The sequence below is a fragment of the Entelurus aequoreus genome, linkage group LG12, assembly GCF_033978785.1.
Source record: "Entelurus aequoreus isolate RoL-2023_Sb linkage group LG12, RoL_Eaeq_v1.1, whole genome shotgun sequence".
Taxonomy (NCBI): domain Eukaryota; kingdom Metazoa; phylum Chordata; class Actinopteri; order Syngnathiformes; family Syngnathidae; genus Entelurus; species Entelurus aequoreus.
This window is the reverse complement of record NC_084742.1, coordinates 10,362,637-10,382,932: the sequence shown is the minus strand read 5'-3', so window position 1 is coordinate 10,382,932 and position 20,296 is coordinate 10,362,637. Positions and strand designations below refer to the sequence as shown.

At 40.4% G+C, this 20,296-nt stretch overlaps 2 protein-coding genes across 2 annotated transcripts; both read right to left on the bottom strand.

The window, feature by feature from the left end:
* Nucleotides 1-22: 22 nt before the first annotated feature.
* lg12h11orf98 (linkage group 12 C11orf98 homolog) lies at nt 23-8,386 on the bottom strand. Its single transcript, XM_062066778.1, has 4 exons — nt 8,242-8,386; nt 4,839-4,963; nt 4,664-4,761; nt 23-402 (listed from the first exon to the last, which is right to left on the bottom strand). The coding sequence occupies exons 1-4, from the start codon at nt 8,278-8,280 to the stop codon at nt 299-301; spliced, it is 366 nt and encodes a 121-aa protein (XP_061922762.1). The 5' UTR covers nt 8,281-8,386; the 3' UTR covers nt 23-298.
* A 2,572-nt stretch (nt 8,387-10,958) lies between these two features.
* Nucleotides 10,959-14,768, bottom strand: pthlha (parathyroid hormone-like hormone a). Its single transcript, XM_062066777.1, has 4 exons — nt 14,654-14,768; nt 14,456-14,569; nt 11,284-11,752; nt 10,959-11,209 (listed from the first exon to the last, which is right to left on the bottom strand). Exons 2-3 carry the CDS (start codon nt 14,560-14,562, stop codon nt 11,302-11,304), a joined length of 558 nt encoding a protein of 185 aa, XP_061922761.1. The 5' UTR covers nt 14,563-14,569; nt 14,654-14,768; the 3' UTR covers nt 10,959-11,209; nt 11,284-11,301.
* Between the last annotated feature and the right edge of the window lie 5,528 nt (nt 14,769-20,296).

Sequence of the window (20,296 nt, the reverse complement as noted above, 5' to 3'; positions counted from 1 at the left end):
ATATTTAAAAAAATGACGTAAACAATTATCAATATTTATTTTAATTTCATATAAGTGAAAATTAAAAAAAATAATTTGATGTCACACAAACCTTGAAAACATATACATGTTCTTTTTATAGCAATACGTCAAATATTAGTTCAACTCAACATTATTATAACATTGAACATGTTATGTTTAACACGTGTAAATTTACTATAAAATATTCATGTTAACCAGATATGTATTTATAATACTTATTTACTATCATATGATAAGCCAATCACATTGGAGTCCAAGTCACCCTCAACAACATCAGTTATTCTACATCAGCCATGTCAGCATCCTGAACGCCTTTTGTCTTCTTCTGGGCTGGATCACATGACGTGTTCTTCTTCTTTGGTGGAGAAATTGCAGGTTGCACTGGACAGCAAAAACACAAAATCAATAAACAGCTGTCATCACGTTACAGTTTGATGCTCGGCTTGCTGTTTACCTTCCTGTTAGTATGTTACAGTACGTGTGATGCTAGCTATTTACCTACCTGTGGGCATATTAAAGTGTAATGCTAGGGTAGTTGTTTACCTTCCTGTTAGCATGTTACAGTGTGATGCTAGGCTAGCTATTAACCTTCCTGTTAGGTTACAGCGTAATGCTAGGCTAGCTGTTGACGTGTTAAAGTCATAATAAATTATTAATGGGTTATACTAGTATAGCGCTTTTCTACCTTCGAGGTACTCAAAGCGCTTTGACAGTATTTCCACATTCACCCATTCACACACACATTCACACACTGATGGCGGGAGCTGCCATGCAAGGCGCTAACCAGCACCCATCAGGAGCAAGGGTGAAGTGTCTTGCCCAAGGACACAACGGACGTGACTAAATATGATGGTAGAAGGTGGGGATTGAACCCCAGTAACCAGCAACCCTCTGATTGCTAGCACGGCCACTCTACCAACTTCGCCACGCCGTCCCTCGTTATAGTTAAAAGTTAAAGTCCCAACGATAGTCAGGCACACACTAGGTGTGGTGAAATTATCCTCTGCATTTGACCCATCCCCATGTTCACCCCCTGGGAGGTGAGGGGAGCAGTGAGCAGCAGCTGTGGCCGCGCTAGGGAATCATTTGATGCTGAGTGCCAAGCAGGGAGGCAATGGGTCCCATTTTTATACTCTTTGGTATGACTCTGCCGGGGTTTGAACTCACAACTTTCCAGTCTCAGGGCGGACACTCTAACCACAAGGCCACTGAGCAGGTCTGTTATGTTATGGTGGTATGTTACAGTATGATGCTAGGCTAGCTGTTAACCTAGTTGTTAGCATATTACAGATTATCGGTCCTGCTAGACACCGACACCTACCACCTTAACATTTGACAACCAAACAATTGCACAAGGCGACTCGGTAAAGAATCTGAGTATTATCTTCGACCCAACTCTCTCGTTTGAGTCACACATCAAGAGTGTTACTAAAACGGCCTTCTTTCATCTCCGTAATATTGCTAAAATGTGTTCCATTTTGTCCACTAGCGACGCTGAGATCATTATTCATGCGTTCGTTACGTCTCGTCTCGATTAATGTAACATATTATTTTCAGGTCTCCCTATGTCTGGCATTAAAAGATTACAGTTGGTACAAAATGCGGCTGCTAGACTTTTGACAAGAACAAGAAAGTATGATCATATTACGCCTATACTGTATATACCTTTATAGACCTATATAAATTTATATCTATATATATATATATACCTATACTGGCTCACCTGCACTGGCTTCCTGTGCACTTAAGATGTGACTTTAAAGTTTTACTACTTATGTATAAAATACTACACGGTCTAGCTCCATCCTATCTTGCTGATTGTATTGTACCATATCAAGAAATCTGCGTTCACAGAACTCCGGCTTATTAGTGATTCCCAGAGCCCAAAAAAAGTATGCGGGCTATAGAGCGTTTTCTATTCGGGCTCCAGTACTCTGGAATGCCCTCCCCGGTAACAGTCAGAGATGCTACCTCAGTAGAAGCCTTTAAGTCCCATCTTAAACCTCATTTGTATACTCTAGCCTTTAAATAGACCCCCTTTTAGACCAGTTGATCTGCCGTTTCTTTTCTTTTCTGCTCTGCCCCCCTCTCCCTCGTGTGGGGGGAGGGGGGCACAGGTTTGGTGGCCATGGATGAAGTGCTGGCTGTCCAGAGTCGGGACCCGGGGTGGACCGCTCGCCTGTGCATCGGTTGGGGACATCTCTGCGCTGCTGACATGTCTCCGCTCGGGATGGTCTCCTGCTGGCCCCACTATGGACTGGACTCTCACTATTATGTTAGATCCACTATGGACTGGACTTTCACAATATTATGCTAGATCCACTCGACGTCCATTGCACCGTTCGCCCTACAGGGGGGGGGGGGGGTCACCCACTGGGTTGAGTTTTTCCTTGTCCTGATGTGGGATTTGAACCGAGGATGTCGTCGTGGCTTGTGCAGCCCTTTGAGACACTTGTGATTAAGGACTATGTAAATAAACATTGATTGATTGATTGATACAGCATGATGCCAGGCTAGTTGTTTAGCTTCCTGTTAGCATAATGCAAGGGAACTTTGTTGTTATTGCATTTAAAAAGTACAGGGGATGGGGGTGTTACTGCATGACCCTGCCAAAGCCAATGCAGAGGGAGCCAAATTGTAGATAAGGATTGTTTTGGTTAGGGCGATCAAACACATATCAGTTGTTTGTGTGCTCTAGTTGTCCATTCTGGATCATAATCTTGCCTTGCAGAGGGGAAAGCTTCTCTGAGAGATTATCCATGTTGTAATTCAGTTCAGAACTTGCCAAAGTCTGACTTCCCACAGCTCTGCCCATTCTTCAATTATTTGTGGCAGCTTTAAGGTACCTTTAACGGCTGCCAGCATCTTCCAATTTGCGATACACCAAGGCTTACTCCAATCAGCAGATGTCCTGTTTTCACGGTTCCAAATAGGTAGATGTCTTTAACATCTTTGACTGCAAGGATCATTAGGCACCTGACCATGCACTTCTCCCAAGAGTCTATCGTGTGTATAGCAAAAACGTTCAGTCAGGACAGGCATGTTGTTGAGCTGCCTCTGTTGGTAGAGCGTTTCCAGTTAGCACATTACAGTGTGATGCAAGGCGAGCTGTTCACCTTGTTGTTGGTATGTAATAGTGTGATGCCAGGCTAGCTGTTTATCTTTCTGTTGGCATATTACAGCGTAATGCTTGACTAGCTGTTTACCTTCCTGTTAACATATTATAGTGTGATGCTAGGCTACTTGCTTACCCTCATTTTAGAATTTTATCAATACTAATAATGAATGTAATAATCGGCTTGTTCTAGGTGGCTAGCAATGCAGCTAATGGGAGCAATGCATTCTGTCTCTAAATCCCTGTACAAATCCCAACAATACTTAATTTATGTTCCGCAACCTGTATAATAACCAAGCTGTAGCGACATTGTTATTGTAAGAGCAAATAAAGAGGAACTCTTTTTCCAGCGTGTTAACACATCACATGCTACGGTATTAGCCGTAAACTAGCTACGGCAAGAGGTAAGCCAGCTACTGCGTCAGCAGCTGAATGGCTTTTGAGTTTGTAATGCACAACACGGCGATACGACACCAATCTGTACTGACTGAAAAAAACATGAACAATCATATTACAGTATCTGTTAAGTATTAGCCCACATTTCATGTTTTGTTTGTACCGTATTTTTTGGAGTATAAGTCGCACCGGCCGAAAATGCATAATAAAGAAGGAAAAAAACATATAAGTCGCACTGGAGTATAAGTCGCATTTTTTGGGGAAATTTATTTGATAAAACCCAACACCAAGAATAGACATTTGAAAGGCAATTTAAAATAAATAAAGAATAGTGAACAACAGTACGTTATATGACGCATAAATGACCAACTGAGAACGTGCCTGGTATGTTAACGTAACATATTATGGTAAGAGTCATTCAAATAACTATAACATATAGAACATGCTATACGTTTACCAAACAATCTGTCACTCCTAATCGCTAAATCCCATGAAATCTTATACGTCTAGTCTCTTACGTGAATGAGCTAAATAATATTATTTGATATTTTACGGTAATGTGTTAATAATTTCACACATAATAATAATGGATTAGATTTATATCGCGCTTTTCTATTGTTAGATACTCAAAGTGCTCACAGAGAAGTGGGAACCCATCATTCATTCACACCTGGTGGTGGTAAGCTACATTTGTAGCCACAGCTGCCCTGGGGTAGACTGACGGAAGCGAGGCTGCCAGTTTGCGCCTACGGCCCCTCCGACCACCACCTACCATTCATTCATCATTCATTTCACCGGTGTGAGCGGCACCGGGGGAAAAGGGTGAAGTGTCCTGCCCAAGGACACAACGGCAGCGATTTTTTGGATGGTAAGAGGCGGGGAGCGAACCTGCAACCCTCAGGTTTCTGGCACGGTTGCTCTACCCACTACGCCACACATAAGTCGCTCCTGAGTATAAGTCGCACCGCTGGCCAAACTATGAAAAAAACTGCGACTTATAGTCCGAAAAATACGGTAAATAGATTTGTCATTGTAAAAAATTGTCAACACTGTGTTGAAATCAGTCACTCTCCGTACATATATAAAAAGCAGCAAGTATGGTTAAAGTGTGATGCTAAGATGGCTGTTTACCTTCCATTCTGGCCTTGTCCTTTTGGAGGCGCTGCAGCTGTTTGAGCAGCTTTCGTTTCTTCTTTCCAGACAAAGTGATGTTGGCTCTTGGACTAGTACTGAACAACAAGTCAAACTGTGAAACACTTTTTAAAAAAAAAAAAGTTTGATCTTTCTGAGCGAATAAGTGACTGACTTCCTCTTCCTCAGGTGATGGATGGTGGTGAGGCCTTCGTCCAGCACGGCGCCAACGATCTGATGTTTCTTCTTCTTCTCTCGCCCCAGAACTCGTCGCCGCTTGAAAAGTTTCTTGCCCAGTTCCTACAAGAAAACAGTGAAAGATCATGTAAATGTATGCAAATATAATGAACATTGTTTGTAGATCCAATAAGAAAAATCTTGAGCGTATGTATGACTTTCAGACTAGAAATGAACTAATCCCTCCATTTAAAATGATTACATCGCTGTTTTGGAATACTTCACCTGCCGTGAAAATATAGACGGCCACAGTGGAGGAAGAATATTGCCTAATGTACTAAACGTGCTGCCTGCGGACAGCAGCTATAGATAGGCAACACATCGAACAAGAAATTGCATCTACGCGAGCACCAGCCATTGCTATGTATTAGGGCTGGGCGATATATCGATATACTCGATATATCGCGGGTTTGTCTCTATATCACTATATCGTGATATTCGAGTATACATTCTCACGCAATTGCTTTTAGCTGCGGGCATTACACTGCATGCGTTTCTCACTCTTCGTTGTCTCTCCTTCTCACAGAGACGTAAAACAAGCGCACCTCATGTGTGCAACGTCACACGCTCCCGCGGAGCAGAGAGGTAGCGACATGGTAACGTTAGCTGTGATGCTAACGGTGCGGGTGGTAATATGAGAGAGAGAAGGTGCGAATCTGGTAACAAATGGAGGAAGAATTAATTCCCAAGAAAAACAGCACGGGGTCCATCGTCTGGCGGCGGTTTGGCTTCAAGCGGGAATATGTTGAACATTTATGGGGCAAAAGCGTTGCTACAAAAAGTAACAGCACTGCTAATGTAGCATCATTTGAAAAGTCACCCGCTAGAGAATGAAGAGTGCTTGAAACTATGCATGTCAACATCTCCGTTCGGTGCCACACCAACAAACTGCCGAAGCAACTAGTTCCAGATCAACACCGTATGAAAAAAAAAAAGTCAACAACAGAAGGAGATAACGTCCGCAGGAACCTACCACATAGCGAAGGACATCCACTATTTGATTTCCTAATATGCAGCTCATTTTTATTTGACACTTATTGAAATATCTTGTGTGACATCATGCACAAAAGTGCACTTTGTTTTTAACTATTGTAGTAGCGTTCTGTACAAAAAGTGCACTTTAATTTAGTGTTGTTTTGATAAGTCATTTTAGTGACATCATGCACAAAAGTGCACTTATAGCTTGTTTTAAAATGTCTCTGACAATCTAGCACTTTCTGTTTTGAAAATGACATAAATGTTTGTGCCACTGCTTAATAACTGTTTAATAAATACAGTTTTGGTAAATTGACTTAGTTGTGATTTCCTTCTCTGCATGAAAGTTTAAAATGAGCATATATTAATGCAGTATGAACAAGAATGTTTTAATGTAGACACATAGAATCATCATAATGCTGTGATTATATGCATCAAGTGTTCATTCAAGGCTAAGGCAAAATATCGAGATATATATCGTGTATCGTGACATAGCCTAAAAATATTGAAATATTAATAAAAGGCCATACCGCCCAGCCCTACTATGTATACCAAATCCGAGGTAAGTTAAAGTTCTCTTGACATAAACTAAACTTATTACCCTTTTCATCCAGCATTATTGACACAAATACTAACTTGTTAATGAGGAAGATATAGCATGCTAAGGGGGTTACACAATTTGAAGAATAGAAGCACAGGCTTAATGCTTTATGTTTTACTGTAACACTAAAATAAAGGCAGCAAATTCAAACAAAACACACTTCCCAACATTCTTGCAAACAAGTTGTGAACAATTCTCCAATACATGTTGCAATTCAGATCCTTTATTTAATTTGAAAATCTTACATATAAAATGTATTTTTTATCATTTATTTAAGTTCTGCTCTGAGCCACTTATTGATTGCCTATGCATCTTGTTGTTGTTTTTTTTTTTTACAAATAAAATATTTGTGTTGGTGTCAGTTGAGTTGCAGGTTTAACAACAGCAGACTGCATTAGGAACCTTACTCTATCTTTTATTCAGAAACAATTCAGTTATTATTATTTTTTATTAGGGATGTCCGATAATATCGGACTGCAGATAAATGCTTTAAAATGTAATATCGGAAATGATCGGTATCGGTTTCAAAAAGTAAAATGTATGACTTTTTAAAACGCCGCTGTGTACACGGACGTAGGGAGAAGTACAGAGCGCCAATAAACCTTAAAGGCACCGCCTTTGCGCGCCGGCCCAGTCACGTAATATCTACGGCTTTTCACACACACAATTGAATGCAATGCATACTTGGTCAACAGCCATACAGGTCACACTGAGGGTGACCGTATAAACAACTTTACCACTGTTACAAATATGCGCCACACTGTGAACCCACACCAAACAAGAATTATATACACATTTCAGGAGAACATCCACACCGTAACACGACATAAACACAACAGAAAAAACACCCAGAACCCATTGCAGCACTAACTCTTCCGGGACGCTACAATATTTTTTCCATAACTTGAGTTGATTTATTTTGGAAAACCTTTTTACAGTGTTTAATGCATCCAGCGGGGCATCACAACAAAATTAGGCATAATAATGTGTTAATTCCACGACTGTATATATCGGTATCGGTTGATATCGGAATTGGTAATTAAGAGTTGGACAATATCGGAATATCGGATATCGGCAAAAAAAGCCCGTATCAGACATCTCTATTTTTTATTTATTTAAAATGTATGTGCTATTGCACCATGAATTGATTAACGTGGACCCCGACTTAAAAAAGTTGAAAAACGTATTCGGGTGTTACCATTTAGTGGTCAATTGTACGGAATATGTACTGTGCTGTGCAATCTACTAATAAAAGTGTAAATCCAATCAATTAATGCTTCATTGTCTTTGTGTTTTGTAAGTTGTTTGAAAAGACAAATGTAAAGTTTTTATGTATTCCTTTCCAATAAAAGCATTTAACACATTTGAGTTGTAATTTCAACACCATATCAAAATACCGTGAAATCGTGATATTTTTACCTAAAATAATTGTACTGCCATAATACAAATCTCATTTTGCTATTTTATACAGAAGTGACGGAGTCAAACGAGCCTTCCTGTCTCGATGTGAAGTGACTTTGATGATATTTACTAACCACGTTGCTGGTGTAACAAATAACTAACACTGAGTCATGGATAAAGAAGAAATCATTGAAAACTTTCTTACATTGTTTATGTTAGCATTCTAGCTAGCTGGTGTGACGACTCTTTCGTGTTTACAAGCTTGAAAACGATACAAGGCCGGGAATGGAAAGAGAAAGAGCTGACCTTCTTCTATCGATGGACAAATATGCAGATATTATTTTGATAAGAGTGCAATTCTTACTGTTTTGGGTCTGTTTATCTTCCCTCCTGGTGGAGACATGATGGTCCTCACGTGTACTGCTTCTTCTGCGGTCTAATTGGGAACATTACGCCAAGGATGGCGGCTCTCTGCTGCCACCAGCAGGTCATTGCTGCATGTAAACCTAGCTGCGGCCTTCTCCATTGTTGGCATCGCAACGAGCAGCCTTGTTGATCTCTTTGTTGTTTTATAGCATATAACTTAAAGACATATCCACATCTAATTTGAACCTGACACATTATAAATGGATTATTGTAACTTATCTTGTAAATATGTTACCTGTATATGTCTGTTTTTATTGTAATTATTGTCAGTTATGTAATCATGTTTATTTCAATATAGACTTACATACTACATGAAATGAACCTATTGTATCTAATTCTTGCATATTTATTGTGGTGCTTTTGCTCATATGTTGATCAATACGGCCTGTTCTAATCAAATAGAGTTATTTAATTTTCAAAACCCAAAACCAGTAAAGTTGGCACGTTGTGTACCTCGTAAATAAAAATGGAATGCAATGATTTTCTAATCCTTTTCAACTTATATTCAATTGAATAGACTGCAAAGACAAAATATTTTATGTTTGAACTGGAAAACGTTGTTATTTTTTGCAAATATTAGCTCATTTGGAATTTGATGCCTGCCACATGTTTCAAAAAAGCTGGCACAAGTGGCAAAAAAGACTGAGAAAGTGGAGGAATGCTCATCAAGCACTTATTTGGAACATCCCGCAGGTGAACAGGCTAATTAGGAACAAGTGGGTGCCATGATTAGGTATAAAAGCAGCTTCCTTGAAATGCTCAGTCATTAACAAACAAGGATGGGGCGAGGGTCACCACTTTGTGAACAAATATGTGAGCAAATTGTCCAACAGTTTAAGAACAACATTTCTCAACGAGCTATTACAAGGAATTTAGGGATTTCACCATCTACGGTCCGTAATATCATGAAAAGGTTAAGAGAATCTGGAGAAATCCCTGCACGTAAGCGATGATATTACGGACCTTCGATCCCTCAGGCGGTACTGCATCAAAAAGCGACATCAGTGTGTAAAATATATCACCACTTCAGAGAACCACTATCAGTAACTGTATACAGTTCGTTGCTACATCTGTAAGTGGAAGTAAAAACTCTACTATGAAAAGCGAAAGCCATTTATCAACAACACCCAGAAACGCCGCCGGCTTCGCTGGGCCCGAGCTCATCTAAGATGGACTGATGCAAAGTGGAAAAAGTGTTCTGTGGTCTGACGAGTCCACATTTCAAATTGTTTTTGGAAACTGTGAACGTTGTGTCCTCCGGACTAAGGAGGAAAAGAACCATCCGGACTGTTCTAGGCGCAAAGTTAAATAGCCAGCATCAGTGATGGTATGGGGGTGTATTAGTGCCCAAAGAATGGGTAACTTACGCATCTGTGAAGGTACCATTAATGCTGAAAGGTACATAAAGGTTTTGGAGCAACATATGTTGCCATCCAAGCAACGTTATCGTGGACGCCCCTGCTTATTTCAGCAAGACAATGCCAAGCCACGTGTTACAACAGTGTGGCTTCATAGTAAAAGAGTGCGGGTACTAGACTGGCCTGCCTGTAGTCCAGACATGTCTACCATTGAAAACATGTTTAAAATACGACAACGGAGACCCCGGACTGTTGAACAACTTAAGCTGTACATCAAGCAAGAATGGGTAAGAATTCCACCTGAATAGCTTCAAAAATTGGTCTCCTCATTTCCCAAACGTTTACTGAGTGTTGTTAAAAGGAAAGGCCATGTAACACAGTGGTAAAAATGCCCCTGTGCCAACTTTTTTGCAAAGTGTTGCTGCCATTAAACTCTAAGTTAATGATTATTTGCAAAAAAAATGTGTTTCTCAGTTCGAACATTAAATATCTTGTTTTTGCAGTCTATTCAATTGAATATACGTTAAAAATGATTTGCAAATCATTGTATTCTGTTTTTATTTACGATTTACACAACGTGCCAACTTCACTCGTTTTGGGTTTTGTAATTAAAATAATCACTGAAAACATGTGTTATTTCGACCGTATCTTTTACTGTATTTTAACTTGAGACGAGAGAGGAGGCTAATCTGGTATTAGTAATAATAGGTAATAAGACAAACAGAAATGAAAAGAACAATAATTAAAGAGAGTATCATACAGTTTTAAATACGCAGGCTTTTCACCTTGGTGCTGTTATATCTGCCATCACCACCAGAGGGCGCGTGACTTCTAGAAAATAAACTTTCTTGATTTTTTTTCTTCTTCTTTGTTTTGGTCGAAGGTTTGTGATCGCCAAGACAAACTTGTTACGTTGTGATATTGGTCTCGCACTGTGGTTGGAACTTGTGAGGAGTGCTGACATGTTGACTGCGAAGCTTTAGGGACTGGAAAGTCGCCGTCTTTTTCCACGCTGCCTGTGCGGAAAAATGAACTTCTCCGCTCAATCTGCACTTTGGAAACAAAACGTTCAAATTTTTCACACGGTTTTTGTTTACGTTTCTTGTACGCGTTTTATCCTCATTCTCATGTCAGTAACAAAAAAAAAAAAAAAAAACATCAGGTGGCGCCAGTGCTGCGTTCTTTGCAATGGAAGTGTCACACAGCGCCCCCCAGTGGGTAGGGAGTGATAAGACCAAGACATGATTGACAAGACAGGAGACATGATTGACAAGTGGAGACAGTATTGTGTCAAATGTTTAATGTGTTTTCAGTGCAGGTGTGAAAACCAAAAGAAGGTGTCCACGTGACCTTTGGACGTCACCAAACGATGTGGGCGGAGCAAGAAGGTGAAGTAATATCTGTGTAAAGTGCATGATGGTATAAAAATATACATTTATCAAATAAATACAGAGCAAATAAATTATAGGAGTTGTATTGTACTACACTATTTACACACAATAAATATCTGGTCTTTCCAAACAGATGTTTAGGAGTCCATTGGTATACCTGAAGAACAAATATGAACGTTAGGAGAACCTTCACAAGAACATTATCGTCATCATCAACTGTCGCATGCTCACCTTCGTCAGAGACCGCGTTCAAAGCTGCAGGAGGATAGACCGCCACGCCAGCTGGAGACCACTTCCTGCTTCATCCTCAGGCCATGTTAACGAGCGCGCCCTGCGCTTCCTCTTCTCTCCTTCCCGCCTCTTCCCTAACCTTCCTTTCTTCTTCCTCTTGCCGGGCGCCTTGAGGCCGCCATCTTTGTACGTCTCCTGCGGCAGGTTGGCGCCCAACTCTTCCTCCAGGCCCAAACCCGCGGGCAGGTTCTTGCTACCTCCGGGGGGTTTGGAGTGCGGCGTGCCGCCAGGGGTGCTCGGGTCCGACCCCGGGAGCCCGACTCCGCCGAAGGGGGTCCTGGGTGGGAGGTCTCGTATCGCGGCCGTGTGGACCTCGTCCAAAAGTTCCTGCAGCCACATGCGACGCTTGAAGTCCTGCAGCGTGCGGCCTTTGTCGTGCATGAGCTGAGCGTGTGTCACCGAGCGCCGCCTGAGACAACAAACACACAACGTTACTCACATGACAACAAGCGCTGTGGGACCAACAACTTCACAAGTTCTACTTGACGCTCTCAAGGCGTGTCTTAGTTAGTGTACTTGTTGACTTACACTTTAGTGCAGTGGTTCTCAAACCGAGCACCACCTCAGAAAACACCAAGTACCGTGCGCCATAATGACCAACATTGTAATACAAGTAGCGTAGTAGGCCTAAGTATTCATGACAAAAACAAGGCAGAAGTTTTATTTAACAAGTATATTAAATATGTTAGGCCACTGTAACATTACACACAGTTTGAACAGTCACACTGTGTTTTAATTAAGTGATTATTTGGCGTACCACCAGAGACAGCAGTCTGAGAATCACTGCTTTAGTGCATTGTATTTGTGTACTCAGACTTAGTATTTAAGTACATGAGTGTAATACACTTGCATACTTAGTCTTTTGAGTTCATGAGTGTATTACACTGGCTTACTTAGACTTAGTCTTTGAGTACTTAAGTGTATTACACTTGCATACTTAGGCTATGTGTATTACACTTGCATACTTAGGCTAAGTGTATAACACTTGCATACTTAAACTTAGTCTTTTGAGTGGAAAAGTGCATTAGACTTCCGTACTTACAATTTGTCATTTGAGTGCATCAGTGTATTACACTAAGACTGAGTGTATTGTACTTGCATGCTTACTCTTAGTCTTTTGAGTGCATAAGTGCATTATACTTCCGTATTTACTTACAATTGGTCTTTTGAGTGCATAAGTATATTAAAGTTGCGTGCTTAGACTAAGTGTATCACTCTTGCGTACTTACACTTAGTCTTTTGAGTGTATAAGTGTAGTACACTTGCATACCAACACTGAAGTCTTTTTTTTAGTGCATAAGTGCATTAGACCTCCATACTTACTTACAATTGGTCTTTTGAGTGCATACATGTAGTACACTTGCGTACTTACACTTACTCTTTTGAGTGCTTACGTTTATTACACTTGCATAATTGCACATTCTTTTAAATATATAAATGTTTTACACTTGAATACTTAGTTTTTTGAGTGCCTAAGTGCATTAGACGTCCGTATTTACTAACAATTGGTCTTTTGACTGCAATGGAAAATTGCAGTTGCGTGCATAGACTAAGAGTATCACTCTTGCGTACTTACACTTAGTGTTTTGCGTGTGTAAGTGTATTACACTTGCATACTGACACTTAAGTCTTTTTTTAGTGCATAAGTGCATTGGACCTCCATACTTACTTACAATTGGTCTTTTGAGTGCATAAATGTAGTACACTTGCGTACTTACACTTACTCTTTTGAGCGCATCTGTTTATTACACTTGCATAATTACACTTTCTTTTGAGTATATAAATGTTTTACACTTGCATACTTGTTTTTTTGAGTGTCTAAGTGCATTAGACGTCCGTATTTACCTACAATTGGTCTTTTGAGTGCAATGGAAAATTGCAGTTGCGTGCTTAGACTAAGAGTATCACTCTTGCGTACTTACACTTAGTGTTTTGCGTGTGTAAGTGTATTACACTTGCATACTGACACTTAAGTCTTTTTTTAGTGCATAAGTGCATTGGACCTCCATACTTACTTACAATTGGTCTTTTGAGTGCATAAATGTAGTACACTTGCGTACTTACACTTACTCTTTTGAGCGCATCTGTTTATTACACTTGCATAATTACACTACTTTTGAGTATATAAATGTTTTACACTTGCATACTTGGTTTTTTGAGTGCCAAAATGCATTAGACTTCTGTAGTTACACTTAGTCTTAAGAGTGCATACATGTATTACACTTGCATCTTTTGATTACAAAAGTGCATTACACTTGTGTACTTATACAAAGTCTTTTAAGTACATGTGTTCACACTTATAGAAGTATGTTAAAATGCAGTACACTGTCAGCAAACATTTAAAATGATGAGTGTGTAGTGATGGACCCGTAGCACCCTCAATAGTCGCAAACTTGTATCTTAGTAACTTAAGACGAAGGACTAACCGTTGTGGTTGCAATTTACCATTAAAAGGAGAGAAGGAGAATAATAATAAGAAGAAGAAGGTAAGTGTGTAATGACAGTACTACAGTGTCAATACTCATAGCTACTACGTACTTATTGAAGTACACTCCCATGTGCTGTAGTGTAACTTTTTTTAATAGGGCCCAGAATTCCATTTGAGACACGGACATTGATGAGGTCAGATCATTAGGAACCCCGGCGTGCATTCAGAAGCAGAAGAGCTGACTCATCAGAGGAGGATCTTTGATTGGGAGCAGATGGGCGGCGGCGGTCCGAGCTGTTATCTTTCCCGCTTGGCTGGCAGCCGCGGCAGAACTTTGTAACGGTATCGAGTTACTCAGAGCAAAGTCCTACACAAACACGGAGGCCGAGGGCGGGAAGCATGGGAACCAAACACGGGAGCGGTCTGAGCACACAAACATTGTCGGCCGATGAAAGCGCGGACGTTCTCTGTGATGAACATCCTCCTCGCATATTCAAACTTCCTGTCCGGAACCGCCTCAGCACAGCGCTTTGGAACCCGAGCCTGTGAAGGAACGCGTCCGTCCATACCTTGATGCATCTGACCTTTAACCTCAGCTCAACCACTAACGCCCTGACCGTCACTGTTTCACACACACACACACACACACACAAGAACATTCCATCTTGAAGAAGAAGAACTTACATTCTGCTGCTGAGGCCATCCACGGGTCGGCCATCGTGCGGCACCGGCGAGCAGAGCAGGACGAGAGCCAGGAAGAACCTGTGGAGAACCCCGCTGGAGCACAACATCTCGTTTCTGCGGAGGAGCAGACACAACAGATGATGAGACGCTTCACCACGTTAGGAGGAACATCTCGCCGCGTCTTCACGGGTAACTTACATTCTCCTCAAAACGAGAAAAAAAAAGAACTTTCCGGAAGAAATGTCAGAAGATCCACGTTCCTCCCGTCATCGAGCGCTCACCTCCAGATGTTGGAGCTCTGAGGTGCTTCTAGTTCTGTGTGAGTCCTTCCAGCGAGGGGAGCAAGGATGTCTTCTCTGAGGGGCGGGGCCTCAGGATGAGGGGGCAGGACAAGGAGGCAGGAAGGTACACAGTGGCCTTACGGGACTTTTTGTCCGCCTCGATGGCTTGTGACCGTTGTTCGATGTACACACATGTCTGCGTGACTCACAGTGACTCGCCTTCTCCAACATTCCATCATCTTCCCAGGTGGTCCTTCTCATCTTCTTCCCTTTTCCTGCAAACACAGCAATCATACCTTCACACTGAACATAAACTCATGTGTTCACAAGAAACATCAATGATTAACTTCTCGTCACACACACACACGGAGGAAGAAGAAGATGGCTGCCATGAGAGCGTAGGTGTTGATGCTAATTGCGTTGATGAAGACGTGAGCGCTGATGCTAATGTTCAATAACGAGAGGATGAGTCATCAATCGACGGCGCTAACGAGATAACGCGCACCCGATGATCATTCCGCTCTTGTGCGCGTGCACACAGGAAGTGTTTGTTCCGCTTCCTGTTGCACGCGCTTTACTTGACGGCGGCGTTGTCAGCGACGGAGTGCCAACGTCGTTGAAGGCGCCACCTTCAGGCCGGTTGTTTGATTCCATTATGAAGCACATCCAATATGGTCGTTGTCAGAATAATTGTATCTAAGTTATCACAAAATATTTGTGTTTCAATGAGTTCCCGGCGAGCAGACAAAAGCTGTCTTTGATCCTACCAATCAAAAGGCTTGTAAAACTCCACTGTGTGGGATGGGGAGCGACATGAGGGTGTCGGTTTCTTTGATGTATTGTAATCCACAGGAAGATTTTGTCTTGACCCGAGATCTACAAAGCGGAGAGGAAGCAGGACCTGACTCCCTTCCAGGCACCTTTTCTTTGAACTGTTTTGTGACCAAAGGCAGCGGCTGTTTACGACCCCCTTCCTTTAGAAACAGCTGTTGCCATGTAATCAGGGAAAGTCCAAATAAAAGAGGAGGCGTACAATCTTTCGTCAGAGCGTGGTGGAACACTGTACAAGGGTCTCCTCATTGAGACAAATTTAATTCTGTCTCTGTTTGATTCCTTGCTTCTTTGTCTGTTTAATAGATGTCATCAGTGTTTGAACCTGACAGTCGTCACGTCCACTTCCTGTTTGACAGAAAGTGTGCACCGTTTGATCGACTTTTTTGGCTCTTCTACCACAACCACGACCAAAAACATGTTTGTTTGGCTAGCAAAACACTTGCACGTTGGAGGTGACCCATGCACACGCGTGTCTCATTTCACGTAGTTTACTACCAGAACCTTCCACACAGCCTTTGTGGGTCGTGATGGCGTGGAAAGTCTCTTGTGACGCCGCCGGCGAGGAGCGTGTCCCATTAGAGGATCGTGTAAAAACACAGAGGGGCCCGCCTGGCGGTTCTGGCAAAAATCCGGCGTCGTGGTTTGGGGTGAGAAGAGTGGAGTAAAGTTAGACGCCAGCTTCTATTAATAACTTTTATGGTGTGATGTCATCACTGCGTGATGCTGACACTTCCTGTGTGGGCGGCGCTGAACAGACCAGCATCATGTGACCTTAACAAATGCATTAATTATCGTCCTAACAATGCCCCGCCCACAGTTTATTAAACAGGTATTTTAACTGACAATGATCATGGCGGGAAGGGATTACCACAACGCCTCCACCTGCCTGTGACGTGCCGGCAATAACGTCAAACCGCCATTTTGACAGATGCCATTCAAAGAAAGTGTGACCCGAGCGAGACTGCTGGTGTGACCTTTGAACTTTCCAGGCGGTCGATGGAGATGTCTGCTCGCTAACGTCTTCCAGAGCTGTGGAAAGTTCTCAAGGCCGCCGAGCGTCTTGGCTGCGAGTGCTGACAGCATGCTTGTGTGTGTACTGCTCTCCCTACACACACACACACACACACACACACACACACACACACACACACACACACACACACACACACACACACACACACACACTCTGGTGCCAATGAGTCTAATGTGTCTCATGTTGCTTATCTTAAAAGTCAACCACAAGGCGTCCATCTTGTGTGACGTCTGCTCCAATCACAACGCGGCGTCTTCATCGTCTTTTTTTTTTTTTTGCTCTTTTTTATCTCAGTCTTTCCAAACAAAGCAAAATTCTTGCTTTTGGCGAGAATTCCTTTGTGAAGAACTGAATAAACATTTACCTTTCAACGTTTACCTGCGGCGAACGTCAACAAAGACGTTTATCGCCGTGTTTCCAGTTGTTTCATAAAATATTTCTGTGGATTACCATACATCAAAGAAACAGAACACCTTCGTGTTGCTTCCCATCCTACACTGTGGAGTTTTACGAGCCTTCTTCTTGGTAGGATCAAAGACAGCTTTTGTCAACACAAAGTTTTGTGATAACTTAGATACAATTATTCTGACCCATACGATACAATGTAATGCATCACACGTTTCCAGTTGTTTCATAACGGCACGCCCGAAAAGGAGTAGGAAGAAACAGAGCCTATTTAATCCTACCCCTTTTCATATCATAGCATTTTTATCCCATTTCCTTGTTCTCTGTTTGTAACAGAACAGTGAATGAATAAATAATAAATAATAAATAAATAATATACCATAGTAAGTAAACAAAAATGTTAAATACATAAATAATCATTATCTCAAAAAAGAAAAATAAGGTTCAAGATGTTCATCATAATTGTTCTTCTTTTAGTCCCCAAACTACGGCCCACGGGCCGGATCCGGCCCGCCAGCGTCCAAAATTAGGCCCGCGGGAAGTCCCAAGTATTAAAAAATAAATAAATAAATAAAATATACATATATCTTTTTTTAAATTATTATTATTTTTTCTTATCTACTTTGTACCGCTTGCTACTCACAGTGTCTCCTAGCCGCTCAGGCAAATCATATTGTCTAAAAATGCATTTTCTCATCGATAACGTGACATAATCGCGCGCGGAAAGTGCGCTATATATCTAATATATATATATATATATATAATATATATATCCATCCATCCATCCATTTTCTACCGCTTATTCCCTTCGGGGTCGCGGGGGGCGCTGAAGCCTATCTCAGCTACAATCGGGCGGAAGGCAGGGTACACCCTGGACAAGTCGCCACCTCTTCGCAGGGCCTAATATATACATATATATATATATATATATATATATATATATATATATATATATATATATATATATATATATATATATATATATATATATATATATATATATATATATATATATATATATATATATATATATATATATGTCTAATATATATACTGTATATATATATTATATATATATCTAATATATATATATATATATATATATATATATATATATATATATATATATATACAGCCCGGCCCCGGCCAAATTGTTTTAACCCAATGCGACCCCCGAGTCAAAAAGTTTGTGGACCCCTGGTTTAGATAGTAATGAGTCATATATTGGAATATGGTATCCATTATTTACATTTGTTTTAACTATTAAATTAACCTAAAATATGACTTATTTTATCTTTGTGGAAAATATTGGACACAATGTGTTGTCAAGCTTATGAGATGCGATGCAAGTGTAAGCCACTGTCACATTATTGTTCATTCGTTAAATGTTTTTATTTTTTATAAATGGCTGTGATGATAATGTCAATGAGGGATTTCTAATCACTGCTATGCTTGAATTCTTATTAATGTTGATACTATTGTTGATATTATTCATTTTTGTTTGACTACTTTTGGATTGTTTTGTGTCATGTTTGTGTGTCCTCTCAATTGCTCTGTTGATTGCTATTCTGAATGTTGCTGGGCCGGTTTGGTTTTGGAATTGTAATTGTATTATTGTGTATTATTTTGTTACATTGATATAAAAAATAAAAAATAAAGTTATTCTTTGTACTTTGTACACTTGTAGTTTGAACAGTCTCTTAAACTGAATTATATTGGTGCTTTGTTTGGTTTCTTTGGTTAATCCATTCCATAATTTAATTCCGCATACAGATATGCTAAAGGTTTTAACGCACGTGCAAATGTTTTAAATTAGATTTCCCTCTAAGGTTGTATCTCTCCTCTTTTGTTGAGAAGAATTGTTGTACATTCTTGGGTAGCAGGTTATAGTTTGCTGTGTACATCATTTTAGCTGTTTGTAAATGCACCAAATCATTGAATTTCAGTATTTTTGATTCAATAAATAAAGGGTTTGTATGTTCTCTATATCCAACATTATGTATTATTCTAATTGATCTTTTTTGTAACACTGTTCCTGAATGAAGTGCACATTTATAGTTGTTTCCCCATATTTCTACACAATAACTCAAGATATGGTAATGAAGTGATTTTCGGTCCAGAACATATTTGCTTTATTCATTATTGGCGTGTTTTTTGCTACTTTATGTTGTATATTTTTACAGGAGGTTTCCAGTTCATTTTATGATCTATTATTACAACCAAAAATGTGTTTTTTTTTACCCTTCCAATGTCTACTTCGTCTATTTGTATTTGTCTTTGAGTTTCTCTTCTGCTGTTACCAAATAGCATTATTTTAGTTTTACTGAGATTCAAAGATAGTCTGTTTTTGTCAAACCATCTTTTTAATTTGTTCATTTGGACTGGACTTTCGCTGATGTGTTGGACTTTCACAATATTATGTCAGACCCACTCGACATCCATTGCTTTCGGTCTCCCCTAGAGGGGGGGGGGGGGGGGGGGGGGGTTACCCACATATGTGGTCCTCTCCAAGGTTTCTCATAGTCATTCACATTGACGTCCCACTGGGGTGAGTTTTCCTTGCCCGTATGTGGGCTCTGTACCGAGGATGTCGTTGTGGCTTGTACAGCCCTTTGAGACACTTGTGATTTATGGCTATATAAATAAACATTGATTGATTGATTGATTGATTTCTTCTGTTACTATTTGTATTATCTTATGTGTGTTCTCTCCTGAACAAAACACAGTTGTATCATCCGCAAATAATACTAAATTTAAGTCCTTTGTTACTTTACAAATGTCATTTATATAAAGATTGAACAATTTTGGTCCAAGAATTGATCCCTGAGGTACGCCACTAAATATTTTCAGCTCTGTAAAAGTGTGTTCGCCTATCTTCATGTATTGATTCCTGTTGGTTGAGTAGCTTCTAACCCAGTTCAAGACCAACCCTATGATTCCATACCTTTCTAATACTGTGATTAATTGTGTCAAATGCTTTTGTTAAATCCATAAACACTGCAGCAGCACATTTGTTACTATCTATTACATTGGTAATCTCTTCCATTATTTTGATTAATGCCATTGATGTTGAGATGTTGGCTCTGTATCCGTCTTGGTTGTCTGTGAGTGTTTAATTTTCTACTTATGAATTTGTCCAATCTGTTATTAAACAGTTTTTGAATAATTTTTGAATATTGTGAAAGTAGAGAAACAGGTCTGTAGTTTGTAAACTGGTGTTTGTCACCAGTCGTATAAGTTGGTACGACTTTTGCTATTTTCATTTTATCTGGGAATTTGCCTGTTTGA

Excerpts from the sequence above, each read along its gene's own strand:
- lg12h11orf98 (XM_062066778.1), bottom strand. The coding sequence starts at position 8,280 with ATGTCTCCACCAGGAGGGAAGATAAACAGACCCAAAACA. Across the intron at positions 4,762-4,838 it reads CATCACCTGAGGAAGAGGAA|TACTAGTCCAAGAGCCAACA; the intron begins GTCAGTCACTTA and ends CTTGTTGTTCAG. Across the intron at positions 403-4,663 it reads GGACAAGGCCAGAATGGAAG|TGCAACCTGCAATTTCTCCA; the intron begins GTAAACAGCCAT and ends TTTGCTGTCCAG.
- pthlha (XM_062066777.1), bottom strand. The coding sequence starts at position 14,562 with ATGTTGTGCTCCAGCGGGGTTCTCCACAGGTTCTTCCTGGCTCTCGTC. Across the intron at positions 11,753-14,455 it reads GATGGCCTCAGCAGCAGAAT|GCGGCGCTCGGTGACACACG; the intron begins GTAAGTTCTTCT and ends TTGTTGTCTCAG.